This window comes from Aegilops tauschii, chromosome 6, assembly GCF_002575655.3.
Source record: "Aegilops tauschii subsp. strangulata cultivar AL8/78 chromosome 6, Aet v6.0, whole genome shotgun sequence".
Lineage (NCBI taxonomy): Eukaryota > Viridiplantae > Streptophyta > Magnoliopsida > Poales > Poaceae > Aegilops > Aegilops tauschii.
This window is the reverse complement of record NC_053040.3, coordinates 84,150,121-84,173,056: the sequence shown is the minus strand read 5'-3', so window position 1 is coordinate 84,173,056 and position 22,936 is coordinate 84,150,121. Positions and strand designations below refer to the sequence as shown.

Below are 22,936 nucleotides of genomic sequence, written 5' to 3'. Positions count from 1 at the left end.
CGAGGGGATCCGGCGCTTGAGCGGCCGGTCGGTGCACACCTGGCTATGGGGCATGCTCCACCATGCCGCCATCTGATGTCTACCCGCTTCTGTGTTTATCTCCCAAACGGGCCACCTCGATCGGGCCACCTCGATCGACCGCTCATCTCTTGTTCCATGCAGAGTAGAGGATGTATATGCAGCAGTAGTATGTTGTTCCGTAGTAGTGACACCTACATCTGTCATCTGACTGCACCCTAAAAAAAGAACCTACTGTGCATCCGACTATACTGCCCTCAATCTGTTCCTCATCCCGCTTCGTTCTTTCATTCTTCTCCCCGTGAGATGGTAGAGAAGCTCGGTGGGGGAGTTAAGTCTTTTAGATTTTTTTATGGATTTCGTCCTTGAAAATTTTCATATATAAAATCCTAATTTCGTCTTTTATTTCATATATAAAACCCTATTTAGCCCTTTACATTTAAAGGACCAAATAAGGATTTTATATATGAAAAATCTAAAGCATGAAATCCATGACAAAAGTTATCATTAATAATTGAAGGATTTTATATCCACCTATTTATCTACATGATAAAACAATGAAAAAATAAAACATTAAATGAGGCCAATCTACCGCATAAATTGTTGCATAAAGAACAAATCTAAATCATTAAATGAGTATAATATATACTTATCTTTTCTATCAATTCCATCGATTAATTAAGGTCTCGTCACTCTTACACCATCTATATAAACCCACCGTCTTGACGCCCTCAAAGATATCAAAGCACCAACAACTCAAGTACTCAACCACGTTCATCTTTCATAGCCATGGACCGCTTTGTTCTCCTCCTCCTCCCGCTCTTGGCCTTGGCCATGGCCTCCCAGCTGGCCGCACCGTGCGGCGCCGCTCAGGCGCAAGCGCAGCCGGTCTACGACACGGACGGCCACGAGCTAACGATCGACAGCCTCTACCACATAATGCTACCAGAGAACGGCAACACGAGTGGCCGCTGTCTCAGCGCCGGCACTTGGTGGGCTTACGACTGCCCTCTGCACGCGGTCGCTCCGCGGTGCGGCGGGCGGTCCGGGTACCTGGGCAAGCCCGTGATGATCCAGGCGGCGGATGCGGGCGCCGGCTACGCCCCCCGCCTCTCGAACGACGTTGTTTTGGCCTTCAACAGGACATATAACCGATGCATGATGTTTCTCCAGTGGCGCATCGAGGGTGAATTCGAAACGCATCAGCAACACGTGACGGTCGGCCACTTTATAGGGGCGCCGGCGACTGTGACAACAGAGTGCGCGCCTGGAGTCATATGCAGGGAGCAGTCGTACCGGTTTCGTGTCGAGAGGCATGGCACAGGGTACAAGCTGGTATCGTGCTACAAGCCGCCATGCCGTGATGTGGTATTGTACGAGTACCGCGGTGAGCAGTGGCTGACCATACGGAAAGAAAAGGATGGGCGCGAGCCTTTCATGGTCGTGTTCAAGAAGTGCCCTTTTCCGTGCGTGGACCGCCGAAGGCCTCCTGCGTTCATGTCTAACTAGACTCGTATTCATGTAGTTGCTCTTGATCGATCAATGCCAATCATAAAAACTATAGGTGTTTGGGACTAATTCTCTTGCATCTATTTTTGTGTGTGAAAAATCCTCTTGTATGTCTAAAATTTACCAACGGAAATCGAGTTCAGATTTCTTTGATAATAGATCTGGATTAATTTCTCAAACTAAATAAATAAATCAAGTTTTGATGGACCTCCGCACCCCTCGCAGAGGCGACTCAGGGGGACCCACGCCCCGCCGGCCGCCGACTCAGGGGATCTCTGCCGGGCAAAGCCCAGGCAGTGGCGGGTCCTCCCTTGGGCGTGGTTCCCCTGCATCCCTGGCGGTTCCTGTCCGGCGGTGCTCCTCGTGGCGTGGTGCTGCGAGGCTTCAGCGGTGGCGCTACCCCTGTCCGGAATGATGGCGTGCTCTGGCCGGTGGTGCACCTTGGCTGCCCGGTGCTGGGGCTGCCGATCCCCCCAATCTAGATCTGGATCTGGGTGGGTTGGTGGAGTTCGGCCCTTGGCTGCGATCGGGCGTCGGAGGGCTAGATCGGGGCGGCGTGTGGGCCTACTTCCGTGATAATAAAGGTGGCGGTCCTCGTGCTCCTATCGCATCATGGCAACATCCTGCATGATCGTTCCTCCTCGATCTAGTAATCGATGTATTCTGGAACTGTTGTCGGAGATCTTGCCCAAGATATCTGGATCGGATAGAATTCGGTCGTGAACGTTCATTTCAACCTACGAGGTTCCATGAGGGCGTGACGCGAAGCTCTATTGTTTGTTGACACCATGGGACATGTTGGCTTCTCGATTTGTATGGTGTCGACAACTGTGGAGAAGGTCATGGCGACTGAGATTGGAGGATCAGCTAGACGGACAGGGCCTTCGAGGCAATGGAGCCAGCCAGGTGTTTGATAACTCTCAGGAGCAGCAGTGTCAAGTGGGTGCGGTAGCACTGGAGGAATTCATTTTTGGTGGTGCTCCTCGGGTGCCGAGCCAGAACTTTCAGGGTGAAATCCTAAGGTGTGGCCTTCATTGGTTGTGTCTAGCAATTAGCTTGCTGATTAAGGAATTGTTTTGAGAGCTCGGACTTCTCTAGGGTGAAAACCTAAGATCTTGGATTGGGCAACGACGACGCTTGTGCACAGTTTCCTTTTTGGAGGCGTTGTTTTTGGAGGCCTTTTATATTTTCTGGGTGTTGTATTTGTTTGTGGTTGTTGGCAGGAGTCGGTCACTGTGGCAGGACCTTTGTTTTTTTTCTTTTTTTCTTTGACTGTGTGCATCCGGGATGTCTTTGCAACATCTTGTAGGTGTAGAGGCTGGGTGTAATTGGTATCCCTTTTCAAAAAAAATATAGTTCTAATTTTGGAATTAGTCTCTCAACTACACCCAACTTTATAATAAATAAACCACACTTGTTTTGAAAGGGAGGGAGTAGGTACGTGAGTCCCCATCATGTATATCCTAAAAGTTAGATGTGCATGGTCGTTATCATATACTCTTAGTTCGTGGCCGCGCCATGGCAAAACTTATCATATACTCCCTCGGCCACTGTCCACGTCGTCCTCTCACACATCACTGTCCACACCAAATGTTGGTAGTCCGATGGAATGTTTAGTTAGTAGTGATGGAGTAGCCGGACGATGTGTGTGCATCAACGTAGTTGCATGAGTTTGTATGAATTTGAGATATGATAATTGAGATGTTCGGATGTGGATTGCATTAATTATTTAAGACGTGCCCGGTCAGTGCCTGGATGTTTGAGGGGCCGGATTTGCCCATCGTGCCTATAAATGCTCTAAGGAGGGCCCAACATTACATAGTGTACATATTTATATGTAGAAAGCTAACTTAATCATGTACTTTAGCAAGAAAATATGAATACATGTACTATTAATTTGTAGGAGATAGGGAACAAAAGACCTATATGCAGCAGTAGTATGTTGTTGTCTAGTAGTGACACCTTACATCTGACTGCATCCTAAAAAAAGAAAAAAATAACGTCCACACGTGTGGCATCTTGCACATCACCCACACGCCTCCATCATCACCTATTTTGCCACGTATGAATAGATGACATCAGCAGGAATCTTTTTGGTTTTCGGCTTAAAAATGTTTTATCTTCTAATTAAAAAATGAATTAAAAATCCGTTTTCACCATTAAATCCGTCTCGACGAGATCTTCAAAACTAGACCCCATGTTGATATGTTTCAACAAAATTTTTTTTGCCCAAAAGTTGCCATGATGTTTACACTGTAGTTGCCATAGTGCTTAAACTAAAGTTGCCATGTGGCAATTTTAGTTTGTAGAGCATGGCAATTTTAGTTTTTTATGATGGCAATTCCAGTACTTTGACCATGAAAATTATTTTTTGTATGAACCATGACAATTTTAAGTGCATGTATCATGGCAATTTTAGTTTATGGTTTATGACAAGTCTAGTTTCTTAATTCCCTATTTTATAATATGTCAAAATTTACTTTTAAATGTAGAATAAAATAGCTGAAACATATCATGACAACTTCAGTGTAAACATCATGGCAATTCATAGGCAATAGACATGGCAACTTTTAACCCGGAAAAAAATTCAACGAAATATATTGATATGAGATCTAGTTTCGAAGATCTGGTCGCGAGGGATTTATGGTGAAAACGAATCTTCAATCGGATTTTTCATTTAAGAGATAAACATTTTAAAAACTGAAAATCCAAAAAGATTCCCACATGCATGCATGCGGTGACGTGGCGTAGTCTGTGTGTTATAGGGCGTGTGGGCGGGTTTGGCTCCCACCACACGTGTGGGCGTTAGCGTCGTCCAAAAAAAAAGAACCTACATCTGACTATACTGCCCTCAGTCTGTTACTCATCCCGCTCCGTTCTTTCATTCTTCTCCTCCTGAGATGGCAGAGACACTCGGTGTGGGGGGGGGGGGGGTGGGGGGGGGGGCAAGTGGGAGACTTTCAGTCCTTTAGACTTATTTAGGGATTTCATCCTTTAAAATTTCCGTATATAAAATCCTTATTTCGTATTTTATTTCATATATAAAAACTTTATTTCGTCCTTTAGATTTAAAGGACAAAAGTAAGGATTTTATATATGAAAAATCTAAAGGACAAAATCCATGACAAACATTGTCATTAATAATTGAAGAATTTTATATCCACCTATTTATCTACATGATAAAATGATCAAAAATAATACAACATTAAATGAGGCCGATCTACCCATAAATTGTTGCATAAAGAACAAATCTAAATCATTAAATGAGTATAATATATGCATATCTATCCTATTAATGTTACCGATTAACTAAAGTCTCGTCACTCTTACACCATCCATATAAACCCACTGTCTTGATGTCCTTGAAGATATCAAAGCACCAACAACTCAAATAGGAGTACTCAACCACATTCATCTTTCATAGCCATGGACTGCCTTGTTCTCCTCCTCATCCTCCCGCTCTTGGGCTTGGCCATGGCCTCCCAGCTGGCCACACGGTGCGACCCCACTCAGGTGCAAGCACAGCCGGTCTACGACATGGACGACCACGAGCTAAGAGCATCTCCACTCGTTCGGCCCCCAGCGCATAGGCCGGCTCTATTTTAGGCGCTCGCCCGGCGATTTTTAGGCCCTAGGGGCGATCTAGGTCCCAGCCATGCCCCCACGTGCCGCCCCCCAAGGCGTCGTAAATTCAAACTTGTCCATTCCCGCTACCAAAAAAAGCCACAAGTCCGGCGATCAACGCCACAGTTCGGCAATCACCTTGCCACAGTACGGCGATCAAATGAAAAGTTCGGCGTGCAAAAGAAAGGACGCGTAGGCAATGCATCAAACGGGGGTGTCGGCCTCCGACGTCGGAGGAGTCAGCGTGCGCGGGCTGGTCGGCGTCGGTGCAACTTCTGTGCAGGGCGTCGTGGAGGCATCATCGCTCGGGCTTGGCGGCGGCGTTGGCGTCGGCGTGGGAGTTGGCGCCGCCGTCGACGGCATCTGGTTCAGGATGAGGCCACGCTCCGCCAGGTACCACGCCTTGAGCTGCTTGTCGTCGCTCCGGAGCATGTCCGCGCCCCCCATCAGGAAAGCCAGGTCGGTGTTCGTCTTCTTCGCGGCGACGTTGGTCCGGAGCAGGTCGAGCTTGACGGCGCTGTTCGTCATCAACGCCGACCACTGCGCCTCGGTTTTCTCTTCCCGCTGGGCGGCCCGGGTCTGGGCGTCGGCGACGCAATGCTCGATGGACTCTTGCACACGCGCGGTAGCCGACTCGGTGTGTTTCGCCGACTTGGTGCCCGTCGTCCGGGTGCCCGTCGGCCGCCCCCGGCGTCGGCGTGTCCGGCTTGTACGTCTCCTTGGCCTTGGCGAAGGTGCGTCGGACTTCTGCCCACTTCTCGCACTTCTCGATCCGGGAGAAGACGCGGAGGTACTTGAAATCTTGGTCGGTGCTGCTGTCCTGGCGATACATGGCGAACATCCACACCATCTGCGCCGTGGAACAACAGTCGGCGGCGCACACGGCAAAAAGAAATGGCAGAGACCGGCATGTCATACCTGACCCTCGATGTTGGCGCCCCTCTCCGGCAAGATGCGATGAGGAGGCTTGTGAGAAGAGCAGCGCGCCATGGCGGAGAGGTGGCGTCGGGGAGGCTGCGTAGGCCGGTGGCGAGTAGGTGTACGGGGGGTACTACACGCGGGCGAAGGCGGGCGAGGGCGTGCGCTGGGCCAGGTGACCATGTGGGAAGGTGATGTTAGGGTTGAACCCGCCGTGCGCGTCGCCGTCGGCGTAGCCCGGCGACGGCTTGCAGCCCCAGGGTTGTGGCGACAACGAGAAGCCGGTCGGAGACCCGACGCTTTGCTGGCTCCAGGACGCGTAAGGGCCGTGGCCGCCGGGTGGATTCATCATCCCCGCGCGAGACGCCTCGGCTTGTTCGGCCGCGTGATCTGTCTGCTCTGCCACCGCCGCAGTCGCGAGCGCCGCCCTGTCCCGGGCCTTCTTGGCGTTGGCCCTGTTCCACCGGTCGGTGGTGACAGCCTCCCGGCGCTGAACTTCCGCCTTCCAGTCGGTGTTAGACATGCCCGGGGGCTTGGACGGCGGCGCCCTCTGCTTCCTCTGCTTCGCCTGGGTGCACTACAAAAAAATACACTTCAGTGATGGTACGTGTTTGTCACAGTAGGTCACGTTTTTTGTCATGCATGTGTTGGGGAACGTAGCATTTCAAAAAAATCCTACGATCACGCAAGATCTATCTAGGAGAAGCATAGCAACAAGCAGGGAGAGTGTGTCCACGTACCGTCGTAGACCGAAAGCGGAAGCGTTTATCAAAGATGTAGTCATACGTCTTCACGATCCGACCGATCCTAGCACCGAACGTACGGCACCTCCGTGTTTAGCACACGTTCAGCTCGATGACGTCCCTCGTACTCTTGATCCAGTTGAGGCTGAGGGAGAGTTCCTTCAGCACGACGGCGTGGCGACGGTGATGATGAAGTTACCGGCGCAGGCTTCGCCTAAGCACTACGACGATATGACCGAGGTGTGTAACTGTGGAGGGGGGCACCGCACACGGCTAAGAGAAACTTTGATGTGCTATTGGGGTGCCCCATGGCCACGTATATAAAGGAGGGGAGGGAAGAGGTGGCCGGCCCAAGGGGGAAGTGCCAGATGTGGGGAATCCTACTAGGACTCCCCAGTCCAAGTAGGATTCCCCTCCTCTTTCCTATTCCTAGTAGGAGAAGGAGGGAAGGAGGAGGAGGGGAGAAGGAAAGAGGGGGGCGCCGCCCCCTTCTAGTCCAATTTGGACCAGCCCATGGGGTGGCGCGCTTCCTCCCCTTGTGGCCCTTCTCTCCTTTCCACTAAAGCCCATTAAGGCCCAATACTTCCCCCGGCGAATTCCCGTAACTCTCCGGTACTCCGAAAAATACCCGAATCACTCGGAACCATTCCGATATCCGAATATAGCCTTCCAATATATTAATCTTTACTTATCGACCATTTCGAGAGTCCTCGTCATGTCCGTGATCTCATCCGGGACTCTGAACAAACTTCGGTCATCAAATCACATAACTCATAATACAAATTGTCATCGAACGTTAAGCGTGCGGACCCTATGGGTTCGAGAACTATGCAGACATGGCCGAGACAAAACTCCGATCAATAACCAATAGCGGAACCTAGATGCTCATATTGGCTCCTACATATTCTATGAAGATCTTTATCGGTCAAATCGCATAACAACATACGTTGTTCCCTTTGTCATCGGTATGTTACTTGCCCGAGATTCGATCGTCGGTATCCTCATACCTAGTTCAATCTCATTACTGGCAAGTCTCTTTACTCGTTCCGTAATGCATCATCCCGTAACTAACTCATTAGTCACATTGCTTGCAAGGCTTATAGTGATGTGCATTACCGAGAGGGCCCAGAGATACCTCTCCGATACTCGGAGTGACTAATCCTAATCTCGATCTATGCCAACTCAACAAACACCATCGGAGACACCTGTACAGCATCTTTGTAATCACCCAGTTACGTTGTGATGTTTGATAGCACACAAGGTGTTCCTCCGGTATTCGGGAGCTGCACAATCTCATAGTCAGAGGAACATGTATAAGTCATGAAGAAAACAATAGCAATAAAACTAAACGACCATTATGCTAAGCTTAACGGATGGGTCTTGTCCATCACATCATTCTCTAATGATGTGATACCGTTCATCAAATGACAACACATGTCTATGGTTACGAAACTTAACCATCTTTGATTAACGAGCTAGTCAAGTAGAGGCATACTAGGGACACTCTGTTTGTCTATGTATTCACACATGTACTAAGTTTCCGGTTAATTCAATTCTAGCATGAATAATAAACATTTATCATGATATAAGGAAATATAAATAACAACTTTATTATTGCCTCTAGTGCATATTTCCTTCAGTCTCCCACTTGCACTAGAGTCAATAATCTAGTTCACATCGCCATGTGATTTAACACCAATAGTTGACATCACCATGTGATTAACACCTATAGTTCACATCGCCATGTGACCAACACTCAAAAAGGTTTACTAGAGTCAATAATCTAGTTCACATTGCTATGTGATTAATACCCAAGAGTAATAAGGTATGATCATGTTTTTGCCGGTGAGAGAAATTTTAGTCTACGAGTCTGCAACATTCAGATCCGTATGTATTTTGCAAATTTCTATGTCTACAGTACTCTGCACGAAGCTACTCTAGCTAATTGCTCCCACTTTCAATATGTATCTAGATCGAGACTTATAGTCATCCAGATCGGTGTCAAAGCTTGCATCGACGTAACTCTTTACGACGAACTCTTTGTCACCTCCATAACCGAGAAAGATTTCCTTATTCCACGAAGGATAATTCTGACCGCTGTCTAGTGATCCACTCCTGGATCACTATTGTACCCTCTTGCTAAACTCATGGTGAGGTACACAATAGGTCTGGTACACATCATAGCATACTTTATAGAACCTATGACTGAGGCATAGAGAATGACTTTTCATTCTCTTTCTATTTTCTGCCGTGGTCGGGTTTTGAGTCTTTACTCAACGTCACACCTTGCAACACAGGCAAGAACTCTTTATTTGACTGTTCCATTTTGAACTAGTTCAAAATCTTACCAAGGTATTTACTCACTGAAAAATCTTCTCAAGCGTCTTGATCTATCTCTATAGATCTTGATGCTCAATATGTAAGCAGCTTCACCGAGGTCTTTCTTTTAGAAAACTCCTTTCAAACACTCATTTATGCTTTCCAGAAAATTCTACATTATTTCCGATCAACAATATTTCATTCACATATTCTTATCAGAAAAGTTGTAGTTCTCCCACACGCTTTCTTGTAAATACAGGCTTCACCGCAAGTCTGTATAAAACTATATGCTTTGATCAACTCATCAAAGCGTATAGTCCAACTCCGAGATGCTTGCACCAGTCCATAGATGGATCGTTGGAGCTTGCACACTTTGTTAGCACCTTTAGGATTGACAAAAACTTTCTGGTTGCATCATATACAACTCTTCTTTAAGAATACCATTAAGAAATACAGTTTTTGACATCCATTTGCCAGATTTCATAAAATATGGCGATTGCTAAGATGATTCGGACAGACTTAAGCATCGCTACGACTGAGAAAATCTCATCGTAGTCAACACTTTGAACTTGTCAAAAAACCCTTTTGCGACAATTCAAGCTTTGTAGATAGTAACACTACTATCAGCCTCCGTCTTCCTCTTGAAGATCCATTTATTCTCAATGGCTTGCCGATCATCGGGCAAGTCAACCAAAGTCCACACTTTGTTTTCATACATGGATCCTATCTCAGATTTCATGGCCTCAAGCCATTTCGCGGAATCTGGGCTCATCACCGCTTCCTCATAGTTCGTAGGTTCGCCATGGTCTAGTAACATGACTTCCAGAACAGGATTACCGTACCACTCTGGTGCGGAATGTGCTCTGGTTGACCTACAAGGTTCGGTAGTAACTTGATCTGAAGTTTCATGATCATCATCATTAGCTTCCTTACTAATCGGTGTAGGAATCACTGGAACTAATTTCTGTGATGAACTACTTTCCAATTCGGGAGAAGGTACAATTACCTCATCAAGTTCTACTTTCCTCCCACTCACTTCTTTCGAGAGAAACTCCTTCTCTAGAAAGGATCCATTCTTAGCAACAAAGATCTTGCCTTCGGATCTGTTATAGAAGGTGTACCCAACAATTTCTTTTGGGTATCCTATGAAGATGCACTTCTCCGATTTTGGGTTCAAGCTTATCAGGCTGAAACTTTTTCACATAACACTACTGGAATCAGAAGATTTGCCATCCGCCCCATCTTTGCTGTCGGCTAGCTGACGGCAAAGAAAGGCTTTGCCATCAGCTAGCGGAAAGCCGACGGCAAAGAGGCAGCGGACGACAAAGGAAGGCTTTGCCATCAGCCAGCATTTTGCCGTCAGCTAGCTGACGACAAAGCTTCTTTGTCGTCCGCTAGCTGACAACAAAGAGGGTGTTGGGCCCACTTGCTGGTAAGCCCTAACGAGCCCCCTATTTGTCATCCACCAGCGGACGGCAAAGCGTCCGTTGCCCTCAGCTTGCCGACGACAAAGCTTCAAAATAACTTAACGGCCCCTGCCCCCGCCGTCGCCCTATCTCTTTCTCCTCTCCTCTCCTCTCCTCTCCGCCTGACGAGCACCGCCGCCACCCCTACGGCCCACCACCTCTCCATCACCGCCCCTCGCCCGGTCGGTGCCCCCTCCCTGCCTCCCACCCCCCTCCTGAGCCTCCCTGCCGCCGCCTCCCCGCCGCAGTCGCCGGTGGACCGCCCTCGAGGAGCGCCGCCCTTCGCCGCCCCCTCCCCACCCTGTTGCCACCGCGCCTTGTTGCCGCCCCCTCCCCGACCCGTCGCCGCCGCCCCCTCCCCCAGGGTGAGCCCCTGCGTCTCCTTTTTTCTGTTTTTTTCTTCTATTTTTTAGTTTAGGTTTAGGTTATTTAGTTTAATTAGTTTAGGTTTAATTAGTTTATGTTTTTTAGTTTAGTTAGTTTAGGTTTTTTAGTTTAGGTTTAGGTTTAATTTGTTTAGGTTATTTAGTTTAATTAGTATAGGTTGTTTAGTTTAGTTAGTTTAGGTTTAATTGGTTTAGGTTTTCTAGTTTAGTTAGTTTAGGTTTAATTAGTATAGGTTATCTAGTTTAGGTTTTTGAGTTTAGTTAGTTTAGGTTTAATTAGTTTAAGTTATTTAGTTTAATTAGTTTAGGTAGTTTTTTTTAAGAATAAGCAAGAAAGATGAAAAAATGAAGTAAAAGAAGAAGAGGTGTTGGGGTGTCGTGTCGAGGGTCGAGGGGTCGGGGTGTCGTGTCAAGGGTCAAGGGGTCGAGGGTCGTTGTGGGGTCGAGGATTTGCCATCCCGACCACGACACCCCGACCCCTGACCCGACACCCCGACCCCTCGACCCTCGACATGACACCCCGACCCCTCGACCCTCGACACGACACCCCGACACCCCGACCCCTCGACCCTTGACACGACACCCTGACAACCCGACATCCTGACCCCTCGACCCTCGACACGACACCACCGACACCCCGGCCCCCGAGGGTTGCCGATGGTCGAGGGTTGCCGAGGGGCACCCCAACCCCGACACAGCACCCCGACACGACACCACCGGCACCCCGACTCCTGACACGACAACCCGAGATCCTGACACGGCACCCCCGACACCGACACCCCGATATTAATTAGTTAATGTTATTAGGTATTTAATTTTTTATTATGTTCATGATGATGATACACACTAATTTTTTTATTATGTTTATGTTGTACTAATTCCGTTTACTCTTTGTCATTGCAGGTGTTGACAGATGGTGGGCTTGGGTCGAGAGCGCTCCGAGCCTCCTACCTCGGTGCGTGGGAGGGGTGTTGTTATTCCACCCCAGAACCTTCGGAGAGTGCTGGTAGACAGAATGCATACACCCCCAGCACCTTCGGCGGGCGCTTCTTCTTCGGCCGGGAGAGGAGGTCGGGGGAAGAAGAGGGGTGGAGGTAGAGGTGGACAGGGCGCTGGGAGAGGTAGGAAGGTTGTTCTGCCTTCCTCGCCGCCACCCCCCGCTGAGTCTCCGGACCACCGGAGTGCTCTATCTCAGGTGGACCCGTCTGACCTAGACCCATGTCGGACTCCGGTCCACGAACCTCGAGTCGACGAGCCTCTGGCTCCGAGCCTCGGGTTGATGAGCCTCGGGTCCCAGTGTCTTCCTCCCAGGACACTCGGGTTCCACAGTCTTCCTCCCAGGAGACTACGGTCCCAGAGTCCTCGTCACACGTGACTCCGGAGACTAGAGACCATGGTGATGATGTCGAGGAGACATTATCTGAGGATAGCTACAGCGAGGGCGAGCTGGTTGAGGAGGGAAAGAAGGTCTACCTGCGTGGTGGTACTAAGCTACCGTCCGTGCCGGCAACCCGCGACCAAAGGTGGTTGATTCAGCCTAACGGGGAGAAGTAAGTGCATTTAGTTTTTTTTTAACCTTTTGCCTTCATGTTTGTTCAAATTAATATCTAATGTGTTGGCCTTGTCAGACTGCAGGGGTTGGATACACGCAGATAAGGTCCGAGGCCCAACCAGGTCCTTGGTACTCTAGTCCGGCACCACTTCCCGGGGTGGGTCACGTTGCCCGGTGAGGGTGAGCTTCCACTGCTAGCACTGACCTGGGAGCTATACGAGGCTGCCCCGGCCCCGCCGGGGGAGATGGTCGACGGTGTCGTGTGCGAGACGATGGCCGACATTGTGAGACGGCGGTTTTGGGTAATTTCTACTTTACAGAATTAAAAATCAATAGTACCTAGTGATTGTACTAATCAGTGTTTCCTTGTTTGATTGCAGACCTTCTACAGGTGTCTTGAGGAACACGAGGCGGACGCGGCTATGGTTCTCGAAGCCGAGTGCAAGCGCCTACTTCAGAACCTACGACACGAGGCTCGGGTGCAGTGTGTTCGAGACTATTACATGAAGGTAATTACCTATTGGGAGAGTATGTGAGTAAGGACAAGTACATGAAGGTAATTACCTATTCATAAGGCCTTGTACTAGTTTCCTTGATTTGATTCGTAGGCATAGTGCTGAAATTTATCTTTGTCTAACTTAGGCGCCCCCGAGATGGTGTGCGGATAAGATGGACTGTTGGGAGAGGTTGGTGGATGAGTGGTGCTCTCCCCAATGGCTAGCCGTCCACAACAAGAATAGGGACAAGCGTGCCCAGATGCAAGGTGTGTCGCACCATCAAGGGAGCTCCAACCTGTTTGAGTACGGGGATCACTGGGTATGTGGTTCGAGCCCTTAACGATTTATGCAATTTCATTCTTCATGCTAGCTTTAATTTACCCTATTCCTCTCTTTTAGGCGCGACACAACAAGAAGGAGGTGCCGCCGTTGTACGACCTCTATGCCATGGCCCATAGTGCCCCGTACAAGAAGGCCAAGGCATTCTCGGAGGATGACCTCGATCATCCAGAGAGCTCCACCAACATCTCCTCCCACGACAAGCTTGTGAGGTACAGAGACTGGGAGAAGAAGATGAAAGGTGAGGAGTTCAACCCGAGCTAGAGTCCTTTTGATCCTGAGCTCGTGATGCTATCTGGTGATGGGAGGAGACATGGCTCAGTAGCCATTGGGGATGGACTCATACGTTGTCCTAGAAGTCTCCCGGAGATCAAGAAGCGCCAGACGAAGTCTCTTCCCGAGATGAGGCCTCGACCACGGCCTATGGAGCTCGCTATCGAGGCAAGGGCCAAGGATCTTGTGGCGGAGGCAAGCAGGCAGGCGGAGGAGAAGGTGAGAGAGATGGAGGAGAGAACGGCTATTCTGTTGGAGGCGGATAGGAACCAAAACGACGCGGGTCACCGGGCCCTATACGAGCTCCTCGTGGTAAGTTTCTCCCGCATACTAGCCAAATCATGCACGTGATGTTCGTTTCATTACTAACTAATATGACTGACTCGTGAAAACAAAATGTGGAGTCCGTGTGCGAGAAAACCGGCCAGACCCCTCCGCCGATGCCCCAGATTGCTACAGCAGACACGGTGAGTTTCATTTGAATGGTCATTAGTTACTAGTATTCACTTTCAGTTGCATCATGCTAACTAAACATTGCAAATGATCTTTCGTGCAGCACGCCTCCCACAAAGGATCGACCGATCCTTCTCCGTCTCGCGGTGGCGCAACCCCGTCCGGTCCTTCACCTCCCGAATTATGGCAAGTTTTCCCAAGTGTTTTGCTTAACAAATGCTTCGTTAGCTAGAAAATGGCATAACAACCTAGGATAGCTCAATAATGATCTATAGCTAGCTTAGCTAGTTCATTTATGACATAATTAGCTCACTTAGGTAAAAAAATGGCATAACAACCTAGGATAGCTCAATAATGATATATAATTAGCTTAGCTACTTCATTTATGACATAATTAGCGCACTTAGGTCAAAATGGCATAACAACCTAGGATAGCTCAATAATGATCTATAATTAGCTTAGCTACTTCATTTATGACATAATTAGCGCACTTAGGTAAAAAATGGCATAACAACCTTGGATAGCTCAACAATGATCTATAATTAGCTTAGCTACTTCATTTTTGACATAAATAGCGCACTTAGGTAAAAAATGGCATAATAACCTTGGTTTAGCTCCAAACTATCATATAATTAGTTTATTTTCCTACCTTAGCTAAAAAAATGGCATTTTTACCTACCTTAGTTAGAAGAAGAAGAAGGAATAAGAAGAAGAAGAAGAAGAAGAAGAAGAAGAAGAAGAAGAAGAAAAAGAAGAGCTTCTTCTTCTTCTTCTTCTTCTTTTTCTTCTAGCTAGTCTTCGTCTTCTTCTAACTTTCATCTTTCCAAATTTGCAGATTTTCTTGAGATGAGGAAGCAGCTAGCATTGATGGAAACTTGTTGCAAACTTTTACTTGTGCTTGTGATTCCTTTTTATTTTACGGAAACTTGTTGCAAACTTGTTGGAAATTTTGTTGGAAACTTGTATATATATGTTGATGTTGTTGGAAACTTATATATGTATGTTCATGTTGTTGGAAACGTATTGTTGGTATGATTGTTGAAATGTGTATATATATATATATGTGTGAAATTCTGTCAAATTGAATGAATTTAGGAAAAACCAGGGGCTATATAGCCACTTTGCCGTCCGCTGGCTGACGGCAAAGGTCTTTGCGGTCCGCCAGCAGACGGCAAAGTGGCCACGTGGCAGCTACCTGTGCAACCTGGGGTGTAGGGGGCTAGCCTATTTGGCAGATTTGCCGTCAGCTAGCGGACGGCAAAGGCCTTTGCATCTTTGCCGTCAGCTGGCGGACGCCAAAGCATGCCATTAACCACTTAACGGACCTGAACTGCCACGTGTGCCGTCCAGGCTCTTTACCGTCGGTCAGCGGACGACAAATACCTTTGCTGCTTTGCCATCCGCTGGAGGCCTTTGCCGTAGCCTATTCCGCCGGACATGTTGCTGTCTGCTGGCTGACGACAAGGTCTTTGCCGTCAGCCATCCATGCCTTTGCTGTCAGCCAAGGCTGACGGCAAAGTGCCTGATTCCTGTAGTGTAAGCATTGCAACCCTAAACTTTAAGAAACGACAGCTTAGGTTTCTTGCTAAACCATAGTTCATACGGTGTCATCTCAACGGATTTAGATGGTGCCCTGTTTAACGTGAATGCAGCTGTCTCTAATGCATAACCCCAAAACGATTGTAGTAATCGGTAAGAGACATCATATATCACACCATATCTAATAAAGTACAGTTACGACGTTCGGACACACCATTATGCTATGGTGTTCCAGGTGGCATGAGTTTCTGAAACTATTCCACATTGTTTTAATTGAAGGCCAAACTCGTAACTCAAATATTTGCCTCTGCGATCAGATCGTCGAAACCTTATTTTCTTTTTACGATGATTCTCCACTACACTCTGAAATTCTTTGAACTTTTCAAATGTTTCAGACTTATGTTTCATCAAGTAGATATACCCATATCTGCTCAAATCATCTGTGAAGGTCAGAAAATAACGATGCCCGCCGCGTGCCTCAACACTCATCGGACCGCATACATCAGTATGTATTATTTCCAACAAGTCTGTTGCTCGCTCCATTGTTCCAGAGAACGGAGTCTTAGTCATCTTGCCTATGAGGCATGATTCGCAAGCATCAAGTGATTCACAATCAAGTGATTCCAAAAGCCCATCAGCATGGAGTTTCTTCATGCGCTTTACACCAATATGACCTAAACGGCAGTGCCACAAATATGTTGCACTATCATTATCAACTTTGTATCTTTTGGCATCAATATTATGAATATGTGTATCACTACGATCGAGATTCAATAAACCATTTATATTGATTGTATGACCATAGAAGGTTTTATTCATGTAAATAGAACAAGAATTATTCTTTGACTTAAATGAATAACTGTATTGCAATAAACATGATCCAATCATATTATGCTCAATGCAAACACCAAATAACATTTATTTTAGGTTGAACACTAATCTCGAAGGTAAAGGGACTGTGCGATGGTGATCTTATCAACCTTGGAATCACTTCCAACACACATCGTCACCTCGCCCTCAACTAGTCTCTGTTCATTTTGTAACTCCTATTTCAAGTTACTAATCATAGCAACTGAACCAGTATCAAATACCCAGGGGCTACTATGAACCCTAGTAAAGTACACATCAATAACATGTATATCATATATACTTTTGTTCTCTTTGCCATCCTTCTTATCTGCCAAGTATTTGGGGCAGTTCCGCTTCCAGTGACTATTTCTTTTGCAGTAGAAGCACTCAGTTTCAAGCTTGGGTCTAGCTTTGGGCTTCTTCATGGGAGTGGCAACTTGCTTGCCATTCTTCTTGAAGTTCCCTTTCTTTCCCTTGCCCTTTTACTTGAAACTAGTGGTCTTGTCAATCATCAACACTTGATGCTTTTTCTTGATTTCTACCTTCACGGATTTCAGCATCGTGAAGAGCTTGGGAATTGTTTCTATTATCCCTTGCATATTACAGTTCATCACGAAGTTCTAGTAACTTGGTGATAGTGACTAGAGAACTTTATCAATCACTATTTTATCTGGAAGATTAACTCCCATGTGATTTAAGATTGTAGTACTCAGACATTCTGAGCACATGCTCACTAGTTGAGCTATTCTCCTCTATCTTGTAGGCAAAGTACTTGCCAGAGGTCTCATACCTCTTAACACGGGCATGAGTCTAGAATGCCAATTTCAGCTCTTGGAACATCTCATATGCTCCGTGGCATTCAAAACATTTTTGAAGTCCCGGTTCTAAGCCGTAAAGCATGGTGTACTAAACTATCAAGTTGTCATCATACCGAGCATTGTCAAACGTTCATAACGTCTGCATCTGCTCCTGCAATAGGTGTGTCACCTAGCGGTGCATTAAGGACATAATTCTTCTGTGCAGCAATGAGGATAATCCTCAGATCACGGACCAAGTCCGCATCATTGCTACTATCATCTTTCAACTTATTTTTCTCTAGGAACATATCAAAAAGAAACGGGGAGCTACATCGCGAGCTATTGATATATAACATAGTTATGCAAATACTATTAGGACTAAGTTCATGATAAATTAAAGTTCAATTAATCATATTACTTAAGAACTCCCACTTAGATAGACATCCCTCTAGTCATCTAAATGATCATGTGACCCATATCAACTAAACCATGTCCGATCATCACGTGAGATGGAGTAGTTTTCAATGGTGAACATCACTATGTTGATCATATCTACTATATGATTCACATTCGACCTTTCGGCCTCAGTGTTCCGAGGCCATATCTGCATATGCTAGGCTCGTCAAGTTTAGCCCGAGTATTCTGCGTGTGCAAAACTGGCTTGCACCCGCTGTATGTGAACGTACGGCTTATCACACCCGATCATCACGTGGTGTCTCAGCACGAAGAACTGTCGCAATGGTCCATACTCAGGGAGAACACTTATACCATGAAATTTTAGTAAGGGATCATCTTATAAAGCTACCGTCGTACTGAGCAAAATAAGATGCATAAAAGATAAACATGACATGCAATCAAAATATGTGACATGATATGGCCATCATCATCTTGTGCCTTTGATCTCCATCTCCAAAGTACCTTCATGATCTCCATCGTTACCGGCATGACACCATGATCTCCATCATCTTGATCTCTATCAACGTGTCGTCACATGATCGTCTCGCCAACTATTTCTTTTTGCAACTATTGCTATCGCATAGTGATAAAGTAAAGCAATTACATGGCGCTTGCATCTTATGCAATAAAGAGACAACCATAAGGCTCCTGCCAGTTGCCGATAACTTTACAAAACATGATCATCTCATATAACAATTTATGTCTCATCATGTCTTGACCATATCACATCACAACATGCCCTACAAAAACAAGTTAGACGTCCTCTACTTTGTTGTTGCAAGTTTTACGTGGCTGCTACGGGCTTAGCAAGAACCGTTCTTACCTACGCATCAAAACCACAATGATTTTTTGTCAAGTGTGTTGTTTTAACCTTCAACAAGAACCGGGTGTAGTCACACTCGATTCAATTAAAGTTGGAGAAACAGACACCCACTAGCCACCTGTGTGCGAAGCACGACGGTAGAACCAGTCTCATGAACGCGGTCATGTAATGTCGGTCTGGGCCGCTTCATCCAACAATACCGCCGAATCAAAGTATGCCATGTTGGTAAGTAGTATGCCTATTATCGCCCACAACTCTTTGTGTTCTACTCGTGCATATAACATCTACGCATAGACCTGGCTCGGATGCCACTGTTGGGTAACGTAGTATTTCAAAAAACTTCCTACGATCACGCAAGATCTATCTAGGAGAAGCATAGCAATGAGCGGGGAGAGTGTGTTCATGTACCGTCATAGACCGAAAGCGGAAGCGTTTATCAACGCGGTTGATGTAGTCGTACGTCTTCACGATCCGACCGATCCTAGCACTGAACGTACGGCACCTCCATGTTCAGCACACGTTCAGCTCGATGATGTCCATTGTACTCTTGATACAGTTGAGGCTGAGGGAGAGTTCAGTCAGCACGACCGTGTGGCGACGGTGATGATGAAGTTACCAGCGCAGGGCTTCGCCTAAGCACTACGACGATATGACCGAGGTGTGTCTGTGGAGGGGTGCACCGCACACGACTAAGAGAAACTTTGATGTTCTATTGGGATGCCCCCTGGCCATGTATATAAAGGAGGGGAGGGAAGAGGTAGCCGGCCCAAGGGGGGTGCGCCAGATGTGGGGAATCTTACGAGGACTCCCCAGTCCAAGTAGGATTCCCCTCCTCTTTCCTATTCCTAGTAGGAGAAGGAGGGAAGGAGGAGGAGGGAGAAGGAAAGAGGGGGGCGCCGCCCCCTCCTAGTCCAATTTGGACCAGCCCATGGGGGCACGCGCTGCCTCCCCTTGTGGCCCTTCTCTCCTTTCCACTAAAGCCCATTAAGGCCCAATACTTCCCCCGGCGAATTCCCGTAACTCTCCGATACTTCGAAAAATACCCGAATCACTCGGAACCATTCCAATGTCCGAATATAGCCTTCCAATATATGAATATTTACCTCTCGACCATTTCGAGACTCCTCGTCATGTCCGTGATCTCATCTGGGACTCCGAACAAACTTCGATCATCAAATCACATAACTCATAATACAAATCGTCATCGAACGTTAAGCGTCCGGACCCCATGGGTTCGAGAACTATGTAGACATGACCGAGACACATCTCCGGTCAATAACCAATAGTGGAACCTAGATGCTCATATTGGCTCCTACATATTCTACGAAGATCTTTATCGGCCAAACCGCATAACAACATACGTTGTTCCCTTTGTCATCGGTATGCTACTTGCCCGAGATTCGATCATCGGTATCCTCATACCTAGTTCAATCTCGTTATCGGCAAGTCTCTTTACTCGTTTCGTAATGCATCATACCGTAACTAACTCATTAGTCACATTGCTTGCAAGGCTTATAGTGATGTGCATTACCGAGAGGGCCCAGAGATACCTCTCCGATACTCGGAGTGACAAATCCTAATCTCGATCTATGCCAACTCAACAAACACCATCGGAGACACCTGTAGAGCATCTTTATAATCACCCAGTTACGTTGTGACGTTTGATAGCACACAAGGTGTTCCTCCGGTATTCAGGAGCTACACAATCTCATAGTTAGAGGAACATGTATAAGTCATGAAGAAAGCAATAGCAATAAAACTAAACGATCATTATGCTAAGCTTAACGGATGGGTCTTGTCCATCACATCATTCTCTAATGATGTGATCCCGTTCATTAAATGACAACACATGTCTATGGTTACGAAACTTAACCATCTTTGATTAACGAGCTAGTCAAGTAGAGGCATACTAGGGACACTCTGTTTGTCTATGTATTCACACATGTACTAAGTTTCCGATTAATACAATTCTAGCATGAATAATAAACATTTATCATGATATAAGGAAATATAAATAACAACTTTATTATTGCCTCTAGGGCATATTCCCTTCAGCATGTACATCCATGAGAATTTTATGAGAAAATCAAGATAGTCATATTTGTGCTGTCGTAGAAGTGTTCCAGGACATTACCAAAATTATCATCACGGAGGTGTCCACTTCCATGACGATAAATCGCGCGTCGTAGAAGTGCTTTCGTCAAGGGTGACCGACATGTGGCATCCGCCATAACGGGTCGCCGTTAAGCTATCGGGTCCGGTTTTGGATCCGATAACCCGTTAACAGCCCGGACCAATGAGGATTTTCCACGTGTAAAATTCTCATTGGCCGGAGGAAACACTTGTTGCCTCACCGTTGGGACAGATGTCATCCATTCATTGGACAGGAGGCGCCTATGATATGTCGACACGTGGCACGGCCCAACAGAGGCCCATTCCAGTGAAAAGGCCGGCCCATTTGACTTGGTTAAAAGGTAACGGGCCGGCCCACGGAAAGCTTGTTAATGGCATGTTCGTATATAGCCCATTTACGGCCCGCTAACTCACGACCCGTTACGGCCTATCGGAATTAAGCCCAGTAGCTTCATCTGGGCCGTCCAATATGATCCAACCCATTGTAACTTTCGGCCCATGTATGGCTCATGATGTCTTTCAGCCCATACGAGGCCATTTGTAACTCTCGGCCCATTAATGGCCCGTGGTGAATCTGGCCCGCAATGAACAGTATACCGCTTTATACCCATTAACGGTACATTATTCCATTGGGCCATTTCCAACCCGTGTTATCTTTTGGCCTTCTCATGGTCCATTTATTCTTGGGCTCATTTCCAGCATTCGGTTACTTACGGCCCGTTACTGGCCTTTTCTGCTTGTGGGCCCAATTCAGCCCGTGGTTACAATCGGCCCATCTGCGGCCCGTTAATCCGTTGGGCCGTTTTCGTAGCGTCATCAAATACGGCCGATTAACGACGGCCCGTTATGGTCGGCCCATGAACGGACGATTCCAAATCTAGCCCGTTTACGGCCCATAATGCGGTATGTTATTGGCCCATGTTTGGCCGATCGATCATATGGCCCGTAGACGGGCCATTGATGCTATGGCCCGTAGAAGGGCCATTGATTCTATGGCCCGTAGGAGGCCCATGGTAACTATAGTAAATATGTAGCCCATGGTTATTGTGGCCTAGTTTTAAAAAATAGGTTATGGCAGCCACTAGCAAACCGCGGAAAAAGAACTACACTGACTACAAGCAAACAAATAAACAAGACAACAAGGAAATAAATAAGCAAGCAACTTACTCTAGGCTATCACGGCTATTACACATATTACATCCACTGGGCATCAAAGTTCGCCACCAGTGCAAATATAGGGAACAAAGCAACATATCATATACACTAGTTGTCAAAGTTGGCGACCAGTGCAAATAAACGCCGAAGCAAAACAAGTCCAGAACTGAAACCACTCTAGAAGAGCTCAAGAAACAATATCATGGATACCCATAATTCTGGCAAGATGCTTAGCAAGCTTATTAACTTTCTCGTGTTTGGCGCTTAAATCCTCCAGCGCTTGTTGTTGCACCAAAAAGTATGCATCTGAATTCTGCAGGGACTTCCTCGGTCCTTCAGCTTCCTGTCGCAGCACATCTGATCGATGTCTTTCAACTTGAAGTTGAGACTCAAGAAGATGAACTGATTCAGGCAGCGAGTTCGAAGAGCTTGTGCCAGCAGTAGTGGCCAGTAACTAGAACACTACATCAAGACAGGACTTTTGGGTTCTCTCACTGTCATCAAGATAGTTTTTATCAGCTTTCTTGGAGACCAACAGGGATGTCTCACTATCTTGAACCTTATGTGCATTACTTCCTTTACTATTGCATAACGGGGTACTGTTCTCCAATATTTTGTCCGCATTCTAAAAGAGAAACAAGCAGACACGTCATAGGTTTACCATGTTGTATATGAAACTCATTTTGGTAAATTAGTTCAGTAGTAAAGTGGACAGGATAACAGCATGAAACAAACATATATCTATGTACCATGGTCACTTTATGGTCTATATCATTCTAGTTTTTTTTGCCAAATCAAGATAGAGACACAGTTCAAATAATATTTGTTCAAGACAAATACTGGTGCGCATCGGTCCTAAACAAACGGTTTAAAACCCCTTTCGGTGACGACATTTGGAACCGTCGCCAAGTGAGTGTGGGCGATAGGGGGGTCCTTCCCACACAACCCAAAAACCGTCGGGTTAGGTCCCCTACAGTACTCCTACTCGTTTCTGCTTGCATTGCCATCGCAATCGGTATTCCATGGTGCTACGTTTACGATGCGCGGCCCATCACAAATGGTTCACTATTATAGAACGTGTATGATG

General features: G+C 46.7%; 1 protein-coding gene and 1 pseudogene across 1 annotated transcript; both read left to right on the top strand.

Annotated features, from left to right (window-relative positions):
* Positions 1–748: 748 nt before the first annotated feature.
* On the top strand, positions 749–1,596 carry LOC109733003 (alpha-amylase/subtilisin inhibitor-like). The gene has a single exon (XM_020292208.3). The coding sequence runs from the start codon at positions 808–810 to the stop codon at positions 1,525–1,527; it is 720 nt and encodes a 239-aa protein (XP_020147797.1). The 5' UTR covers positions 749–807; the 3' UTR covers positions 1,528–1,596.
* A 3,357-nt stretch (positions 1,597–4,953) lies between these two features.
* LOC141025539 (alpha-amylase/subtilisin inhibitor-like) overlaps positions 4,954–22,936 on the top strand; it is a 94,464-nt pseudogene continuing 76,481 nt past the window's right edge.